General features: G+C 36.4%; 1 protein-coding gene across 3 annotated transcripts in view; it reads right to left on the bottom strand.

Moving 5' to 3' along the window:
• The window catches only part of LOC131049864 (uncharacterized), a 268,522-nt gene that overhangs the window by 123,422 nt on the left and 124,305 nt on the right, over window positions 1–20,795 (bottom strand). For all 3 annotated transcript variants that reach the window (XR_009106814.2, XM_057983957.2, XM_057983949.2), the window contains exons 6-7: window positions 12,123–12,189; window positions 11,549–11,782 (exon numbers count right to left, since the gene is read on the bottom strand). Coding sequence is in view for 2 of the 3 variants with exons in the window: in XM_057983957.2 (XP_057839940.2) it covers window positions 11,549–11,782; window positions 12,123–12,189 (301 nt within the window). In the remaining variant the exon portion in view is untranslated. The remainder of the gene's footprint in view (window positions 1–11,548; window positions 11,783–12,122; window positions 12,190–20,795) is intronic.

Below are 20,795 nucleotides of genomic sequence, written 5' to 3'. Positions count from 1 at the left end.
GTTGCACTGGCTCAATCTGAAACCCTAAAATAGTGTCTCCAAACTCCATTAGGGCACAAACCGAGAAACAATTGTCACTTACTAAAAATTGTAAGTCTGCCAAAAGTGAACAGATGGAGATACATGTCACACTGTTGCGAAGCTCTCAAAAAACCCAAAAAATAAAGTGTCCTCGCCCTCATTAAAAAAAGCACTTACTAAAAATAGCATACTGCTAAAAATAGTAAGTGTGTCCAAATGTATTTTAACCACATTTTGAGAAGCCATCGCAACTTACTATAAAAAGTACATCTGGAAAAGTCCTCAGATTCAGTTGCATGTTGAACCATCCTAAAGCTCTCTGAAAACCCAGAAGGAATCCAGAATCCAAACTGTCAAACTCCCACATACACCCCCCGAAAACACCAAAGAATCCTCCTAGAAAATAGGAAACCTTAATTTTTGCTCCCGACTAGCCTACGGGCCTCCGAAATAAGCTAACGGCCAACTGAACTAATCACTGCGGAGAAGGGGACATTACAAAAGAGCATAAATGATTGATATACTGTTGGAACAAGTCTGATATAATATTTTGATTACAAAATCAAACCATTGCAATAACATAAATTAGTCTAAACAACTCAAAATAGGCATGGAATATTGTAATGTCCCCGTTTATGGTCATAACAACATTGTAGTTAGCTCTAGCTTTCTCGATGTGCACCAGCCTTGTTGGAGGGGATGTTTGTTATTGGCTGGGAGCCCAGTTGATTTTGAGGACATCTATGACACTTTTTGAAGTGAATTTCAGCTTCTAGTGTCTTCTCCAAGATTCTTGGAGAGACTGTCTATTTATAAAAAGTCAAATCATCCGATTAACTCTGATTTTCATTATTCATCATTAGTACCATTCTTGTATAGTCAGATTTCGATTTCGATGCATTTCACAATTTTCCACAATTTAGGTGGATTATTGAGCTAGAATTTTATTATTTCACTAAGGCTGCTTAAATTTTAAAAACAGCCTAGTGTATAGCTCGTTGGAAAGGGAATTAAAAGTTTCAACAGTTGGATGCTTAATAACGGGACCTTGCACATCAAATACATTTTTTATTTCATAAACAAGTGTTTTTGGAGCAAAAAGAAGTTATTTTAAATTAAAGTGAGTTTTTAAATTGTTTCTTTTGGACACCTGATGTTGTCCACTCCGCCAACCTAAAGCTACAAAAAATTGGCACCAAAATTGATCTTATCAAATAGGGTGTATGCAAAGGCCAAAGAGATCCAAATGTTCATCACCAACCACCATGTGTCACAGACTCACAAGGTATATTTATAACATTCTCGAAATTGGAGCTGCTGAAGGTAAGTTAAATAATGAATATGGCTAACTTTAGTAAACTTTTTAATTTAGTTTTAATTTTAACTTTTGAAAAAAAAAATTAAAAATTTTCAAACAAGTTGTTGAGACCTGTTTTGCCTCCATATTGTGTTGAGATGACTTGTGAAGGTTTGTGAGGCACATTCTAAAATTGTCATTAACCCAAATTAGTCCAAATGAGGCAATATAGCACTTCAAGGACAGCAATGATTAAGAAAATAATCCTAGATAACATTCGGTGGGATCATGTTGAGTATCTCCTTAACTTCACTATGCACATATTGAGCATGATCCATTATACTAACATGGATAGGCCTTGTTTGGGTGAGGTATATGATGGCATAGACTCAATGATTGAGAAGATGAAAGTCATCATTGTTAAAGACTGTAACTTCAGTAGATATCATGCTTGCAATATTTATGAAATTCTCGAGCTCTCATTTGTATTCGATTTGCTTCATCAATAGCTGGAAAATGTTTCGGTTTCGTATTACATCTGTCACTGATCATATTTCATCTATCGAACGAAGTCTTTGAATGTTGTCACCGACCTTGTATTAGCTGGTAAAACGTTTATTTTCTTCCCCTAGAGTTCAACGGCTCGTGGTGTATGTCGGTGTGTAATCGACATCTTCCTTAATGCTTGGCCTTCCATCTTCTTCGTGAGCCTTATCGAGTCTTGTGGTGAGCTATTTATTGATATGCCAAGGGTCAAAATGAAGGTGATCGACATTCTGTTTTGATGATCTCTGATAAAAGACTCAGAACTTGGGTGCTATGATCTTGCATCTTCTTTAGTCTTTCAAGATAATTATCCATGTTTGGCTGTGTTCATTAGTGTGCGGAGATTTGTTCAATTAGCATCTTCTTCAATCTTATTTTGTAAGCAGTTTTCTGATGGTCATCTTGTATTTGAGCATTATCAATCATTGTTAAATGATTGTCTACTAAGTGTGAGAGCTATGTACTTATTTTGAGTATTCAATAAAATCTATTTTTGGTGTGGTTGGGTTTTTCACCCTTAGGTGGAGGGTTTTCCCAGGATAATTTGTGGTGTTTCTTGTTCTCTTAAGCTTTCTTAGTTTTCATTGTCTGAGTTTGTAGCTTTCTGATTCTAATTTTAACATGATATCAAAGTGGGTATAAAAATAAGATCCAGAATCAGATTGCTTAGTTTTGAAATTCTCTTTATTTGGAGCTTTAGTTTGTTTATTTCAAGTTTTTCATCATGGTGAATGGACTCAAAGTTGAAGACGGATTGGATGGTGCAGCCAATTATACTTCATGGAAATTCAGGATTCTTATTGTGCTAGAAGAGAATGATCTTCTTAACTATGTGAAGTCCATTGTAGATGAACCTTTAGATGACATGAAGAAAGCTCAATGGAGGAAGAATAATCTCATGGCTAGAAAGATTCTAATTGATTCTATTAAGGATCATCTAGTACTTGTTATATCCAAGTCGAATTCAGCCAGAGATATGTTCAAATGCCTTCAAAGCTTGTATGAATTCAATAGTACTAGCAGAGCTCTAGCATTGAGACGTCAACTTCTTCATATTAAAATGAATTGAGGTGAATCCGTTGTTTCTTTCTTTATGAAGATTACTGAATTAAAGGATCAGCTCAATGCTATTGGTGATTCTATTGAGAATAAAGATCTAGTTATGCTGGCCATGAATGGTCTTCCTCACTCTTTGGAATCTTTCATTCAAGGTATTAATAGAAGAAATGAATTACCCAAGTTTGATCGATTGAGGGCTGATCGCATTCAAGAGGAATGCAGATTGGAGGTAAGAGGATTTGGACGTAAATCTCATCATGAAGAAGATTATGTTCTTACTGCCCATACGTCTAAAAGAAGACGAAGGAAAGGAAACTTCAAAAGGAACAGAGATAGAAATTTTGATTCAGCTCCCGAATCTAAGAAAAGAAAGGATCTCTCTAGGGTACAATGCTTCAGATGTGACAAATTTGGTCATTTTGCTAGAGAATGTCCTTCAGGACCCAAGCCTCAAGCTGCTGCAACAAATGTTGAAAATGTTTCTCCTCGTAGAGAGTCTAGTGAAAATTCAGAAGGGTTCTTATTTATTTCTGCTCTCTCCGGTAGCATTCCTATTGACAGTGATACATGGCTTATTGATAGTGGAGCCTCCAGCCATATCACTGGTTATCGTGAACACCTCCCCAACTTGAAGGAAAAAGATTCGCATCTTCAAGTTATCATTGGTGATGATGCATGTTAATCTATGAAGGGTGTTGGTTCTACTTCTTTTCCGTTGGATTCTGGTATTCCTCTTCTTCTGAGTGATATTCTCTTTGTTCCTGGTATTAAGAGGAATCTGATTTCTATTTCAACATTAGAAGACAAGGGTTATCATGTTGCTTTTGTTGATGGAAAAGTTCTTGCATGGAAGAAGAACACCAGCATTCAGTCTGCACATGAGATTGGTGTTCGTCATGATAGTCTTTAGAAGCTTGCAGCTTGTCCTATTCAAGCATTAGCTCATGATTCTACAAGCTCAAGTGAGTTGTGGCATAAAAGATTTGGTCACCTAAATTTCAGAACTTTGTCTTCAATAGAGAAGGTAGTTGTTGGTCTTCCAAAGCTTAATCAAAACCATGAAGGTGGGAAGGGATGTGCTCTAGGTAAGAATGTTAAGAGTACTTTTTATAGTAGTGAAAATAGAGCAAAGGATATTCTAGAGTTAATTCACTCTGACTTGTGTGGCCCTATGTCAGTTGCTTCCCTTAGTGGTTTTTGGTATTATGTTACCTTCATTGATGACTTTTCTCGTAAGTGTTGGATTTATTTTCTTAAGTCTAAAGTGTCTGATGAAGTGTTGTCCAGATTTAAAGAATTTAAAGCACTTGTTGAAAATTTATCTAACAAGAAGATAAAGATTCTAAGATCTGATAATGGGGAGAATATGTTTCTGGTTTATTTCATAACTTTTGTGTTGAAGTTGGGATTAAGAGGGAGTTTTGTGTCCCTTATAATCCTCAACAAAATGGTGTAGCTAAAAGAAAGAACAAGACAATGGTTGAGGCAGCGAAGGCTATGATCCATGATCAAAGTCTTCAAACTTTTTTATGGGCAGAGGCTTGCAGGACAGCAGTATACATTCAGAACCGTAGTCCTCATCAAATCCTAGACAACGTGACTCCAGAAGAATCTTTTTTAGGTATCAAACCAGACATTAGTCATCTCAAGATTTTTGGATGTCCTGTCTATATTTATGTTCCAAAAGAGAAAAGAACTAAGTTAGAACCTTCAGGGAAGAAAGGCATCTTTGTTGGTTATAGTGAATCTTCAAAAGCATACAGAATCTACATTCCAGGTCAAAAGCAAATTGAAATCTGCAGGGATGTGTCTTTTGATGAAGATGTAGCTTGCAAGAAATCCAAAGAGTCTAACATGGAATCTAATAGAGAAGACTTTGAGTCATCTCAAGACATAGATATGGCTGACGGATTCACCTTCAGAGATTTAGAGGGAGAATACAGATTTAGAAGACTTTGCTGATCCTGGTGATCCAATTGATTCTATAGATACTTCTGCAGGTCCCAATAATATTCCAATTAATAAGAAAAGACCTTTGTGGGTTCAAAACACTATGGAAGAGGATGAAAAATATGCAACCCCTCGTGGCACCTTCAGAGAGAGTAAAAGGCCTCATAAGTTTGCAGGATATGTAGCTTTGATGAGTCACTTTATAGCATCTGAGCCTTCTAATTTTGAAGAAGCCTCAAATCAGCAAGTGTGGAAGGATGCCATGATGGAGGAGTATCAATCCATTATCAAAAATGATGTGTGGGATATTGTTCCTAGGCCCAAAGGTAAATCTGTTGTTTCTTCTAAGTGGCTGTTTAAAATTAAACATGCAGCTGATGGGAGTGTAGAAAAATATAAGGCTAGATTTGTAGCTAGAGGTTTTTCACAAAAGGAAGGCATAGACTATGAAGAGACTTTTGCACCTGTAGCACGTTATACTTCTATCAGAACTATTATTGCTATTGCAGTTGTTAAAGGGTGGAAATTGCATTAGATGGATGTAAAGACGGCATTCTTGAATAGTGTAATTGAAGAAGAAGTTTTTACTGAGCAACCAGGTGGATCTATGATTCATGAGAAAGAATCACATGTATGCAAATTGAAAAAGGACTTATATGGCCTTAAGCAAGCTCCACGTGCTTGGTATGAAAGAAGTGATTGTATTTGTTGAGCTTGGGTTTTCTCAAAAATGATGCAGATTCAAATATCTATTTCAAGGTAATTGATGATAAAGCCTTAATTTTAGTTCTATACGTTGATGATTTATTTCTTACTGGAGAGGATGATCTCATTGCTAGATGTAAGAAAGAGTTAACTTCTGAATTCGAGATGAAAGATCTTGGTTTGATGCATTATTTTCTTGGTTTAGAAGTGTGGCAAAGACCACATAAAGTCATTTTGAGTCAAGGTAAATATGCCATTGACATTTTGAAAAGATCTGGTATGTTAGATTGCAAGTCTATGGCAACTCCCATGGAAGCAAACCTGAAAAAGTTACATAAAGTTGCAGCTAGTTCAGATTTAGTTGATACTACTATGTATAGGCAATTGATTGGATCTTTGATGTATTTAGTCAATACAAGGCCTGACATTGTCATGTTGTTTACACTCTCAATCAGTTTATGAGTGAGCCTAGACAGTTTCATTTTGTTGCAGCTAAACATATATTGAGATACGTACCTAGTACAGTGGGATATGGTCTGAAATATACTTCTTATGAAGATCTAACTGATTCAAATTGGGTAGGGTGTGTATCTGACAAGAAGAGCACTTCCGGTTGTTGTTTTAGCTTAGGTTCAGCTATGATTTCCTGGTGCAGCAGGAAGCAATCATGTGTGGCTCAAAGTACAGCTGAAGTTGAATATGTTGCAGTTGCTACAGCAGCTAAATAGGCAATGTGGCTTCGTAAATTGCTTGCAGGGTTGTTTGGACAACCTTTGGAACCTACAGAATTCATTGTGATAATCAAAGTTGTGTGAAGCTTTCGATTAATCCTGTTTTTTAGGATAGAACCAAGCATGTGGAAATAAAATATCATTGCTTGAGAGATATGGTTCAAAGGAAAGCAGTGGAGCTCAAATACATTTGCATAGAAGAGCAAACAGCAGACATTCTTACCAAGCCACTTCCTAGAGTGAAGTTTTGTTATTTTCGAGATAACCTTGGTATTGTAGAGAATGATGCTCTTGCTAAGAGAGAATCTCAGCTTCAATGAATTTTTATATGTTGTTAATGAGTTCTTCTTTGTGAGAGAGAAGTTCGAGGTGAAATCCCTTGTAATGCATTTTTCTTTGTGATGGAGAAATTTGAGGTGAAATCCCTTAAGGATCTTTCCACTTATGGGGGTAGCCATAGTGGATGTCATGTTGAGTGACAACATCACGTTGAGTGACTCCGTGATGAGAGCTTGTGTTTTTTCATCCATGGGAGTAGCCATGATGAACATCATGTCGAGTGAATCCATGATGCCTATCACGTTGAGAGAATCCGTGATTAAATTTTGTTGTTTTCATATTTTGTTTGTCATGTTGAGAAAATCGACTTGAATATCTGTAAATGATATCTCCTTTGTTAAGAGGGAGTGTTAAAGACTGCAACTTCAGTAGATATCATGCTTGCCGTATTTATGAAATTCTTGAGCTCTCATTTGTATTCGATTTGCTTCATCGTGTTAATTTTGATCAGAATTGTATATAGGTAATTTTTAAGTTAAGAATGATATAGTCTACTACATATGATAATATTGATTGCACTTATCAACTTTGCCTTTAATCTATGTTGTTGCAGAATACAGTGTAAACAGTAATTCTCATACAATTCAATCTGCATGCTGTCAAAGAATTGATCTACACGTTGTCTCTATATCACCCGTGATGAAGGTCGATCTGCAATATATATTCTTTACCTATGAAGAAGGTCAATCTGTTTCTCTCTGAGTATATTGTATATCGATCTGTTGTTATTATCCTTCATTGCCATCGACAACATAGTATATTATGTCGATGGTGACCCACAAAGGAGTCTTGTGGGACCGCCATGATTCCACAAGGAGTCGTGACTCCTATGTGGAGTGACTCCTATGTGGAGTGACTCCTATGTGGAGTGACTCCTATGTGGAGTCACGTCGGCAATGTAAACCAATGCCCAATCACAAACAATCAAAACGTTAGTTCTTAACAAAACACTCAACCCAATGTAAAGCGTCGATTCTAATCGGTCAAACAAAAAGAACCGATAAATACAAGCTATCAATGAATCGGTAAAGTAAATAATTAATATTACGAATGATTAGTAACACAAGGTTGTTACTAATCATTCATAATATTGATTAATATATTAATTATAAGATTAACCGATCAATAATTGATAACATAGATTATCTATATGAAGGATAGATTTAAAAGGCAAATGTCTAAGGCCAGTTAAACATTTGATTCAACCGACCGATGCTATCTACTTTTAACACTCCCTCTTAGCAAGGGAGGATATTCTTATATTCTACAACACCTTATTGTGATCACAATAGATTCATCTATAAGAGAGAGATATCACCTCACTGTGATATCAGGAGATATGGCATATCCACGGATATCACGTCTCATGATATCCACCATGATCTCATAATGTAATACCCACCATTATGGCTTGTCCACAGATATCACGTCTCATGATATCCACCTTAATAGCAAATTTAAGGATATTGATTCATGGCATGTCCACGGATATTACGCCACATAATATCCACCATGAACATCTCTGTTAGTAACATCATCTAGCATGGCATATCCACGGATATCATTTCTCATGACATCCACCATGAACAGATATTACTTAGAGATGACAACCATCATGACATGTCCACAGATATCACGTCTCATGATATCCATCATGATGGTAAGATCAATATTGTTAGATCGTCACCTTACAATAAAGATCAGGAATACAAGTGTCCATCATTAAGAGATCTTCACCTCCAAATAATGTTCACAGGGGCTCAACAAACACTGAACCAATGTAGTCATGGAGTCACACACATGACACTAATCATGAACCATATCAGATTAATAAAATTTTATTAATAAGAGTTTACACTTAAACCATCTTAAGAGAATACATTAGTATTATGAAAACAAATTAATGTAGCTGAGACTCAATCTCAGCTAAAGCCACATTGTCTACCATACCAAGTTTACCTCAAAAGTACACACAGTTTATACTAAGAAGAGGTTTGGTGAGAATGTCCATCGTTTGCTCATTAGTACTAATGTATCTTAACTGAATAGCATACCTTTCCACATACCTTGACCTTTCATGAAATACAAGGTTGGAGTCTACATCACTCTTGGTGTATTCGAAGCTTGTCAAGTATTCATCTATTCATAATTACCATGACCTAGGAGTTAGTATAAGGACCTTCCAGTCTATATCCATTATATTTCATCTCATGAATCATAATTCTCTGATTAATTACTAGAGAAACTATTTCAACATAGTCCACTCCCTCTGAATCAATATGACCAAGATTCTTGGATATTCATTTGAATAAGGATAGATTTACAAGGCAAATGTCTAAGGCCAATTAAACATTTGATTCAACCGACCAATGCTATCTACTTTTAACACATCAATAGCTGGAAAATGTTTCGGTTTCGTATTACATCTGTCACTGATCATATTTCATGTATCAAAGTCTTTGAATGCTGTCACAGACCTTGTATCAGTTGGTAAAACGTTTCTTTTCTTCCGCTGGAGTTCAACGGTTCGTGGTATACGTCGGTGTGTAACCGACATCTTCCTTAATGCTTGGCCTTCCGTCTTCTTCGTGAGCCTTATCGGGTCTTGTGGTGAGCTATTTATTGATATGTCGAGGATCATAATGAAGGTGATCGACATTCTGTTTTGATGATCTTTGATAAAAGACTCAGAACTTGGGTGTTGTGATCTTGCATATTCTTTAGCCTTTCGAGATAATTAACCATGTTCGGCTATGTTCATTGGTGTGTGGAGATTTGTTCAATTAGCATCTTCTTTAATCTTATTTTGTAAGCAGTTTTCTGATGGTCATCTTCAATTTGAGCATTATCAATCATTGTTAAATGATTGTCTACTAAGTGTGAGAGCTATGTAGTTATTTTGAGTGTTCAATAAAATCTATTTTTGGTGTGGCTGGGTTTTTCACCCTCAGGTGGAGGGTTCTCCCAGGATAATTTGTGGTGTTTCTTGTTCTCTTAAGCTTTCTTAGTTTTAATTGTCTGAGTTTGTAGCTTTCTGATTCTAATTTTAACAATCATAAATGCAAAAGAGTAAGATCCTGCAGGAAATTTCTTCAAAACACTACAAAAAAACATTGTAGAGAGATGGAACAAAATGAAAACTCTGTTGTATCTTCTTGCCTTTGCATTGGGTCCCAAATATTATAATTCTCGTAGCCTTTAAGTGACATCAAGAGTTGCTCCATATAGAGATCCCAAAGTCACTCAAGGGTACTGTGGTGACATTTTCACACATCGTCCCATTGCAAATGGGGACCCCTCTTTTTGCTGGGTAGGTTAGGTGTTTTGGTTAGTCTAGCGTTCGCCTTGGCAGCATAGTCGTAGTCTTTAGCCTTTGCCTTCGAGACACCAAGAATTGCTGATTTGCACATGATGAAGAGTACAATAGAGGGAATAAAATAAGCTTTCTTACATATGATGCATGATATAGATGTAGCCACCAATTTTGTGGATGAGACTTTGTCTACGACTGGACAATTAAGGGGAGAGGTTAGTGAGCTCACCATTGAGCTTGATTCCACGAAGCTTGCTTTGGAAAGTGTCCAAGAGGCACTTCGTGAAGCAAATGAACAGCTCTATGAGGCCAAACAATTCAGAGAATAGGAGAACAAAGAAAGGGCCAAGGAGATCAAACAAATAATGGAGGAGTTTGATTGCATTCAGGATAAGTTTGAAATTGGAAATTGTCCTAAAAAATCTGAAAATGTAAGTTTGAAACAGCAAGATGTTTGGGTGGAGCATAAGGTTTATGATGATCTTCAGTTGATTGACAGCCCACTTTCTGAGATGAGTGCTGATTGGACATTTGATAATCCAAGATAGAGCTTTTTTGGATTCCAATGATGTGGTTGGAGTTGATCATGGATGTTAAAAGCAGTGAGTAGTTGTCTCAGAATTGGAGTAGCGAGGCGAATTTCAGAGTTAGTACTGTTGTCCACTTTCCGATCAGCCTGCACATGACTTCGGATCCTTGTCCACAGTTGTGTTGGTTTGTCTTTTTAGGCCAGCAGTGGAGTATTTGGTGGTTGGAATTGGTTGCTAGAGATGATCTAGTCATAGGAGATGTCCTTTTAGAGATTTCCATGTTTACATTTCCCATGTTTCTGAGGGATTACATAATGATCACCGCTGCCCTTGATTTTCTGCATTGGTTATGGTGACATCATTTTATGAGCAGATAGTTTTCGAGCTTTGCCATGCTTTAGAGTACCAGGTTGTGAGAGTTTTTCCAGACACAATTACCAATTCTCTACCCTGACATTATATTCTTTTTTAGATGAAATAGGGACAGATTTTTTTTCATTTATAAAATGGAATATTCTGCGTAATACAGTTATTTTCTACTCCCACCCTGGTGAGTGCTGATCACTAATACTTCAAGGAGATAATATTCATATTATTCAATGATGCTTTGATGATTACATATAGGAACACATCTCTTCCTCATTAACATATATATCTATCCGTTATATCTTATTTCCACAGAAACAAAATCAAACTTAATGAAATTGAGACAAAGCATGCAAACCAAAACCAAAAAAACATAGGCATTCATATCTTTTTATAATAACACAGATCCCCTGTAAGATAAATCACCATTCCTGTGAAATGCAAGGGATTGAGAGGGGAATTTGAGATGTAAATTCCACCAGAAGTATGACTGGCCTTGCAATATAATTTCCTTTATTACTTTTAAATGTGTGAAACAGAAAACAACAATGCTTCACCCACAATTTGATTTATTATTAACTTTATGCTGTTACAATAATCCACATACAATCATAATTTAAAAAATGCAATATGTATATGAGAAACGAAAAGGTTGGCAACCTCTATATATACTTTGGGAATAATTTCTTACCTTGGGTTTGAAGACTGGTATGTCAATCTTTTGAAGGATTTGCATAAAATGGTTGTGATCCGTGCATCCTCTAAGTCCATATACAGTTGCCTGTAAGTTTGCGGCAGCAATGACAAAATCCATGTGCAAAGGATCCTCTGGATCAAAATCTAAAGCTCTTGGCAACCTTTTTGTGCCACTCCAAAAGGAAGCCCCAGCTGTTGTTCTCATGTCAATTGGGAAATTGTAGCAAAGCTGTATCTCCCAAATGAAGAAGTGTAATATATATATCAATTAAAGCCAGCTAAAAATTTATATTCAAACACATGCAACACCCACATATTGTAAGTTTGTAACCTTCCACTGCAATTCCAAAATTAATATTGCAAATGTAACTGGCCTTGAGGCCATCTTCTAATTTTAAATATTTTCATGCTTCCAACAGCAAAATAGATCTTGAGGTCAAACCACTGCCAAATATAATTGTGTATTTATTAATGGAATGAGAACTCTCATAACTTAGGTAAGTTGGAAGGCCTCCCATGTACATTATAACACAACCTTTTAATAAAACTATAGCGTAACAAAATCGTACCTGTTTGATGTTGTTTGAAAACATTTCTTCAAATTGTAAACGAGCCCATTCTATACAAGCTTCAAAACTAGGAAACAAATACAAAAACAGTACCATCAAAACTAAATGTAATCCAAAAAATAAAGTGCTTAGCTTTAAAATTAAAATTTGGTACGCATTTGCATGAATCCAAGCTTGTTGTCCTTAAAATACAATTCTTTTAGGATATTTGTCCACAAACATGCACTACCAGTGAAAGGATTAGCAAATAATATGTAAAAATATTCTGTAGAGTTTCTATTTTCAAATACATCAATAGCAATCCTAAAAAAATACAATAAGGGTCAAAACAAAAAAGACATAAGCCCTTCTCAGCTATTAATATTTAAAACATCAACCATCTAGGTACGCTTCACTAACCTGAGACATTTATAAATTATTCTTACATGGAAGCTTCCCGGAAATAAAACCATGTAGCAAGAATATTTTATGGTAAAAAATTCAAGCTATAGAATATGCCCCTAAAAACAAGCAGCAAAAACTAATAAATGCAACCTTATTTTAAAAACATTGCTTTGTTTATTTCTTTTTTTGTCTAGCAATGAACTTTATAGCTCCCTTAGGATGGCATAATACTTTGCAGGTTAGTGTATATCATCAAAAATGGTCTGAATTAAAAGCCCAACATGTGGAGCTTCAACCAAGGTGAGATGAGGTTAAGAGAGGCTGCTTTTGAGGTTCATGGATTCCTTGCTCCTTGAGGAGCGCTAACAAATGAACTGCAACCCCACCTGCCATCAAGATCTTATTAAAAAAGAGATAATTCCTTTCTACTAATAGAGGATTTTGAAGCTAGTTTGGCCTATGTGACTGCCTACAGCACTATGGAAACATGTAGTCTTCAAGTGCTTAATCCCCTTACTGGACACTAAGAATCTGAAATATGGCTCAAATTCAAAGTGTTCTGCTCCTTTTCATGCACAGGATTTGCAGAATTCAAATCTCTGATGATATTCCTCCAATGGAAAACACTAGTGTGGAAGCATTTTTCTCTTCAAGCACTTCTGGCTTGTGTACAGAGTCTTAAAGAGTTAGCATGCAGCTCCCTCGTCATTACTTGCCCACCATTAAAGACTTTTTTTCAGGCCCTTCTTCAGAAGAGACAAAATGAAATACTCCATCGCCTGACCTCTTCTATGTTGAAAACATTTTTCCAGGCCTTACAATAGCTTGAGATACAAATTATGCTCTGTTTCTTTTAAGACAAAGGTTTCGCTGTTTGAGGAAGGAAGAAAACAGACTGGAGGAACAAGCAATAAGAAGACAACATATAGGACATTATAGAGGAAAGAGAAACACTTCGATTTTTTTCTCGAGAGGTTAAAGATGCTTAAAACCCATTGTGTAACATTAAGATGAGAGCCTAGTACAAACGTTACATCAGCTCCAAAACCTGGTATGTGCATCCCTATCAATGGATGATATGATACAGGAGCCAGAAATGATTAATCCTTCATTAATAAATGTATAAAGTCTAGACATGGCAGCTCATGTCTCAGTTGTTGTAGAATTAGCTATCTCTTGCTTGTAACTAGAGAGAAACTAGCTCTGGGATGATAACCAGTCCCTTTACCCTTACAGGAAAGAGAAAACTGTCTTCTACTTTCCAGCCATATTTTCAGATCTCAATATTGGATCGAAGTTTCCATTACATAATATTTTCCCTACTTTTTTAAATGATGTTTCTATTATTCTATAAAAAGGCGAGGTGAGGTGAAGAGGCAAATGGCTCCTTTACCTAATAAAAAGACTCCCTCAAAACCCTTTACAGGTAAACTTCGATGTTCCACTGAGAAATCCCCAACCAAATACCCAAAAAAACTCACCTTAGCTTTTAAGATAGGAATTGAAATAGAAAGAAATGAAATTCCTCTCACAAAGGCTAAAAATTGTGTATCACAATAGCCCTCAAAAAAGTTTGTCCTGAAGGAGATTTTGTACCACATTAAAAATTGCAAAAAAGATAAATAAAATTGACTTCTGTAAATTTAAAGATTCAAGTCATAAAGGAAAAGTGTTAATTTTAGTACTTTCAGATTAGATGAAACTCAGAAAATCAGAATTTGTTTCTAGCTAGGTTAATTAGATTTATTGGTTTTCAGATTTAAGCATAGTAAGAAATGAATGCAAAAGAGACAAGACAAAGTTACCCTGGGAAAACCTCCTAGGAGGAAAAACCCAGCCAGAAAAGATCCTCAGATCTGATTATGGTTTTAGATTCAATTGACAATTACACACTTATCTGAAGTATAGAAGTTGCAGTCACAAGGAAGATGATATAGAAGACTACACAGCTAGTTTGTTGACAGTGATCATGATTTACAGTCCTTCTAACTTGTCTTGCTGTGCATGCACCTTTCAACTAGTTCACAGTCCTTTGCTTGAGCCTTCAATGGAGATCCCTGTCATTGATGATAACTTGTGATCACCAATTAGATCTGCTGCACATACATGGAGTTCACTGTGATCACCAATTAGATCTGCACATACATGGAGTTCGCTGTGATTACCAATTAGATATGGAGTTCGCTGTGACCTAACTGATAATCTGCTGCCTATGAATGAAGTTCGCCATGATCTGCTGCTTACAAAGGAGTTCGCTACCCAAGAAGGACATATTTCACATTTACTTGAAAACTGCATTATTGATATTGTGAGAGGTATATGTCTTATTTATAGGAGAGCAACCACTCCTAATCAAGTCGGCTTATGATGAATTAATAACCTTTAATTTATTTGCATCACTTTAACTGAAACCCTTTATTAGATAGGGTCGGCCTTATTCATGTAAGCATGTTATCTTGCACGTAGTGTGGTATTGAGGAGTAGCGTGGTGTTAAGGAGTGCGTGATGTATAGGGCCCAGCCCTAAGAGTGGCGTGTGGGATGAGAAGGGCCCAGCCCTAAGAGTAGCGTGTGAGAGGAGAAGGGCCCAACCCTTGGCAGATTCCAATGTTGCCTTAAGGCAATTGGAATCCGCATTCTACCTAGTTACAATCAACACTCCCTCTTAACTAGGGAGAAAGATAATCTTACAACCTGGTTACAAGATTAGGGCCCAGCCCTAAGTAATACATACAATGTTTAAATTGTAATTTGAACTTAGCTGTCAACTTCAAATATTCCTGAGAGAGGATCACAACAAGTAGCCACAAATAGTAGCCCATAGTATCCATCTTGTACTGCCTGTGGAGAGTGGATGCACACTTGCAAGTCATGAATACATGCACAATTATTCATGCACATCATGGATTCTTTCCATGCCATCAATCGTGTATATCCATCATACATTGTCTTTACCTCAGTCTTCTCCCAAAGAAGAATGTAACATCATAATCTTCCATCTTGCACCCAAGCATAGAATGGAGATACATAATCATTGCTCTCCATAAGCATGAAATGAAAACATAGTCCTCCATCTTGCACACAAGCAAAGAATGGAATAAACATAATCGAAATATTTTAGTCTTCCATCTTGCACACAAGCATAGAATGGAACTACATAACATAATCTTCCAGCTCGCACACAAGCATATACTGGATCCACCTTACATTGCCCGCAAAAGGGTGGAGAGGATCTTTTCTACCATCTTACATTGCCCGCAGAGGATGGTTAACAATTATACTTCTCCCTAAGATGATTACAATACCATCTTACATTGCCCGCAGAGGATGGTTACCAATTACACTTCTCCCTGAGAAGATTACAATACCATCTTACATTGCCCGCAGAAAATGGTTTAACATTTACAATACCATCTTACATTGCCCGCAGAGGATGGTTACTAATTACACTTCTCCCTGAGAAGTTTACAATACCACCTTACATTTCCCGCAGAGGGTGGTTGATACAACACAATGTATCACAGAGGTTGAGACTCGCTCTCAACCAAAGCGGTGTTCTCCATAGCTCCAAGTCTATCTCAAGCTTCAAGAGACTTGGTGAGAACATCTGCAACACAGGATTGTCCTACCATAAAACACTGAATTGTCAAGTATCACTATACAATTTTGATAACAAATTAAAACAGCATAACAATAATTTTGAGAAACCACACTGCTTCTCTTGATGCAACACTTGCAACAATGTATTTAGCTACAATAATACTTAATGCAACTGAGGACTGTCCCTGTAGGTCCAAGAGATCACAGCGGGTGAATGCTTGAAGTGTTTTCCTTGTCCGTAACACTTCTTGACCAATCTGAACCTAAGCAGCTTCAGCCCATAATCAATTGTGTCTTGCAAACATCAAAATATGCTTGCTTGCAACAATATGCTTAGCTGAAGCACTAGCCAATCAACCTACCTCTATTCAGATGAATCTGCAAGATCATAGTTGGTTGCAGACATACTCAACTTCTTCAAGTTAGTTTCCATATAAGTTTATAATCCATAATTCTGACACAACAATAGAAAACTTGACTTAGAATAATTTCATTAGATCCTTGCCACACTTCTAACCTAGAAGTAATGCATTTTAGGTTTAGATCTTTTATCTCAATTCTGAGCTAATTCTTTCTTATATTAAATCATGAGACTATCTTTATGTCAGAGTTTGATCATCAGAATTAACATTTCAAATACTTTAAGGAACAGGTTAGAATCTATACAAAAACCCTAGGCTTATCAAATACTCTTTCATACCAAAAGTTTTACTGAAGGTCATAGGGCTCCCTCTTAATCCTCAATATCAGACTGATAGCCAAGCATCATAGATCATAATTATTCATAAACAAGGATGAGAAATGCCAACTTCACCTTTTATGAATTGGACCCATGGTGTAATTATGATCAGGACATATCCTCAAACTTCTTCTAATTGAGTGAGAAGATCCTTATGCCTTACTTCAAAGCTCCCTCTGAAGTCACATCAATCCAAGCTTATGGATATCTGATGTCAGTAAGGCCTTGCTCCTCGACATACATCACCTACTATATGAGGTTATATAAAAATGACCTTGGTTGAGGATCACAACATTCATGATGAGTTAGATGCGTTCTTTTTAAGAGTATAACCAATGATCCATAGAATGCTGAAACAATACTTATAAGACACAAATTAAAATAGCCAGCCTGTAACACATAACCTTGAAAACTTGTACATCACCATACTTCACACTTCATGATAGTAAATACTCAACTGAAAAGTCAGTTTTATGTAGCTATTATAGAATCATTCAATTGATAGTCAAAACTCAATCAGATCATAGGTGAGGAAGTAATAATAGAATGTTTATAAGAAGTATACTTACCAATGAAGATACTAACCAAGCAATGATAGTGAGAGCCTATACTTCCATGAATCAATAGCAATTAGTAAGCTACAGTATATAATAAAATAATTCTGATAAGGGATTTCAGATCAACCTCTAGATATCCAACAGCAAATACAAGCATTGAACAATAAATTCCTAACTCACTTATTTATGGCATTAATGAATACTTCATTTACTCAATTAGCAGCGATACTTATGTAACTGGCTTATTTTCCCTTATGCACATAGATAAAGGCACACAGAAATTAAACGAAGTTCAAAACAGAGAGGAAATATTCAAGTTCGCAATGTCTTTACAAATATATGAAGTTCAACTTTTCTTCTTTGTTTTGATCTCACTCATTGGAACAATTAAGCACTAGATATTTAATGTGGGCATACTTCCATATTTAATTTTAGTATTTAATTGATCAGGTCACAGACAGGCACATACACAAAATTTCCCCTACTAGGTTTAGGTCTGTTTTAACCATAATTTAATCTATTTCAAAATACTTATGACTTCAATTAATTTATCAATTATTGATAAGTAAATTGTTCATTTACCATACTAGAGAACTAATTATATCATACTAGATAATTAATTTTATCATCCATAATTCTTAATGCAAGAGTCAACCTACGTTACTACTTCAGTTCTAAGGAAGAAGGGGATGGCTATTTTACCAAAGCACTCAGAGACCAAGATACAATAGGCTCCCTCAAGGTTTACAGTTCCAAGCCCTTACCCTATCTTGGGACCATACCCTCAAAGTTTACGGGATGCTGATCCTTACCCTATCTTGGGAATCATCCTATTGATCGGATTTAGACTGCCCCTCTTTGGAAACAACTCCATTCTCAACTTTCTTAAATACTGACAGTAGTAACAAGTATTAGGCTGTAAGTTTACTAACTTGTCATGTATTATGAATGAAATTAAGTATAACTGTCATACATATTGCAGTCCATATTAATATTATTATTAAATTCTGCATAAGATCATTATTAGGTATCATATATTAAGCATGCACTAAGCACATCCCCATGCATACCACCTAGAACAACGATGTTACTACCTATAACTTAAAAATAGTTATGATCCAATCCAATCCGAGGTGATATCACTGGATGCTTTGATTTCTTTCCTTTATGTCTCTCAATATGAGGGAGAGGTCACACCTCCTCATCATGTATGTTCTTTGGCAAGAGACACACCCTTTCACAATCAGATCTGCAACTCTTATTTAAATCAGATCTTAACCACTACATAAAGTTGCAAACCAAAATAATAAGCCCTTAACAACAATCTTAATTAACCAAGCATCCTCTTATAATATTTGGTTTAACAAGGACTAAAATAGAAGATTCGTTCATTTAATGTTTTCATTGTTATCAAATTCGTCTTATTGAGAGATCCTTATATTTACAAACATGTCATCAAAGAAGGAAAGGACAAGAGACTGAAATTACATGATTAAATCTGATCGCTGGTTAGTACGAACCTATCTCTGATATTTCCATCAAGCCTATCTTCAACTTCCAGCCCCATTAACCTGACCTGTGAATGAGACAACAATCTAGAAATAAAAAAGTACTAATTCTGAAAATTGAAAGTTGATCTAGCCTATAGCTCTGATACCATGTTGAGACATGGACCAGCTAGGACTCGAACCTAGGACCTTCCATACGCTGCTAGAGTGCTCTACCACTGAGCTACTGGCCCCTCTTGGACCAGTCCATCGTCGGTCCGGGTGTGGCTTATTTCCAACACCAACACCCCCCCTTAAGCCACACCTCCCGTGTGCTTGGGGCTCCTAGCCTGGACCTGGCTCTGATACCATGTTAATTTTAGTACTTTCAGATTAGATGAAACTCAGAAAATCAGAATTTGTTTCTAACTAGGTTAATTAGATTTATTGGTTTTCAGATTTAAGCATAGTAAGAAATGAATGCAAAAGAGACAAGACAAAGTTACCCTGGGAAAACCTCCTAGGAGGAACAACCCAGCCAAAAAAGATCCTCAGATCTGATTATGGTTTTAGATTCAATTGACAATTACACACTTATCTGAAGTATAGAAGTTGCAGTCACAAAGAAGATGATATAGAAGACTACACAGCTAGTTTGTTGACAGTGATCATGATTTACAGTCCTTCTGACTTGTCTTGCTGTGCATTCACCTTTCAACTAGTTCACAGTCCTTTGCTTGAGCCTTCAATGGAGATCCCTGTCTTTGATGATAACTTGTGATCACCAATTAGATCTGCTGCACATACATGGAGTTCACTGTGATCACCAATTAGATCTGCACATACATGGAGTTCGCTGTGATTACCAATTAGATATGGAGTTCGCTGTGACCTAACTGATAATCTGCTGCCTATGAATGAATGAATGAATGAAGTTCGTCGTGATCTGCTGCTTGCAAAGGAGTTCGCTACCCAAGAAGGATATATTTCGCATTTACTTGAAAACTGCATTATTGATATTGTGAGAGGTATATGTCTTATTTATAGGAGAGCAACCACTCCTAATCAAGTCGGCTTATGATGAATTAATAACCCTTAATTTATTTGCATCACTTTAACCGAAACCCTTTATTAGATAGGGTCGGCCTTATTCATGTAAGTATGTTATCTTGCACGTAGTGTGGTATTGAGGAGTAGCGTGGTGTTAAGGAGTGCGTGATGTATAGGGCCCAGCCCTAAGAGTGGCGTGTGGGATGAGAAGGGCCCAGCCCTTGGCGGATTCCAATGTTGCCTTAAGGCAATTGGAATCCGCATTCTACCTAGTTACAATCAACAAAAAGGCTAGTGACTACTGTATATTTGAAGTTCCGAGTCATAAAGGATGAGGCTCTGTCCCCAGCCAAATACTTTTAAAGCTGGTAAGCATTAAAATAAAGAGGGAATAATATATATGTACATGTAAAGAGAACTGATAATTAACATGAATGGAAAAAAGTAGAACATTTTGACAAAAATGGCAAAGTCACCTGACCCCTCTAGCTCGATAAAAAGCAGGAGGACAAGTTCAGTAAGTTTAAAAAAAACAAATCCTAAGATCCAAATAGACAGAACACTAATGTTTTTGCAAGGAGACACGTGGACCAGAAATCATTTCAGATATCATAATATTGTGTATCTGTGCAGCAATGCCCAATAGGTGACCAATATCTAAGCTAATTGATGTTGGTTGATGTGGGAAACCATTGCAAATATATCTTTATAGATACAAACCTTACATTGCTAGTTTGTATGCTACCACTTATCTGGGAAATGCAAGAGAGTGAACAGAGATTGATACTGGCGTAAGTGGCATTCAATTATTGTAGTTTTCTTTAGCCTGCCAGGAGGGATTTTTTTCTGCAACATTA

Source organism: Cryptomeria japonica, chromosome 5, assembly GCF_030272615.1.
Source record: "Cryptomeria japonica chromosome 5, Sugi_1.0, whole genome shotgun sequence".
Classification (NCBI taxonomy): Eukaryota; Viridiplantae; Streptophyta; class Pinopsida; order Cupressales; family Cupressaceae; genus Cryptomeria; species Cryptomeria japonica.
Note: the sequence above shows the minus strand (reverse complement) of the source record. Positions and strands in the feature narration are given on the sequence as shown.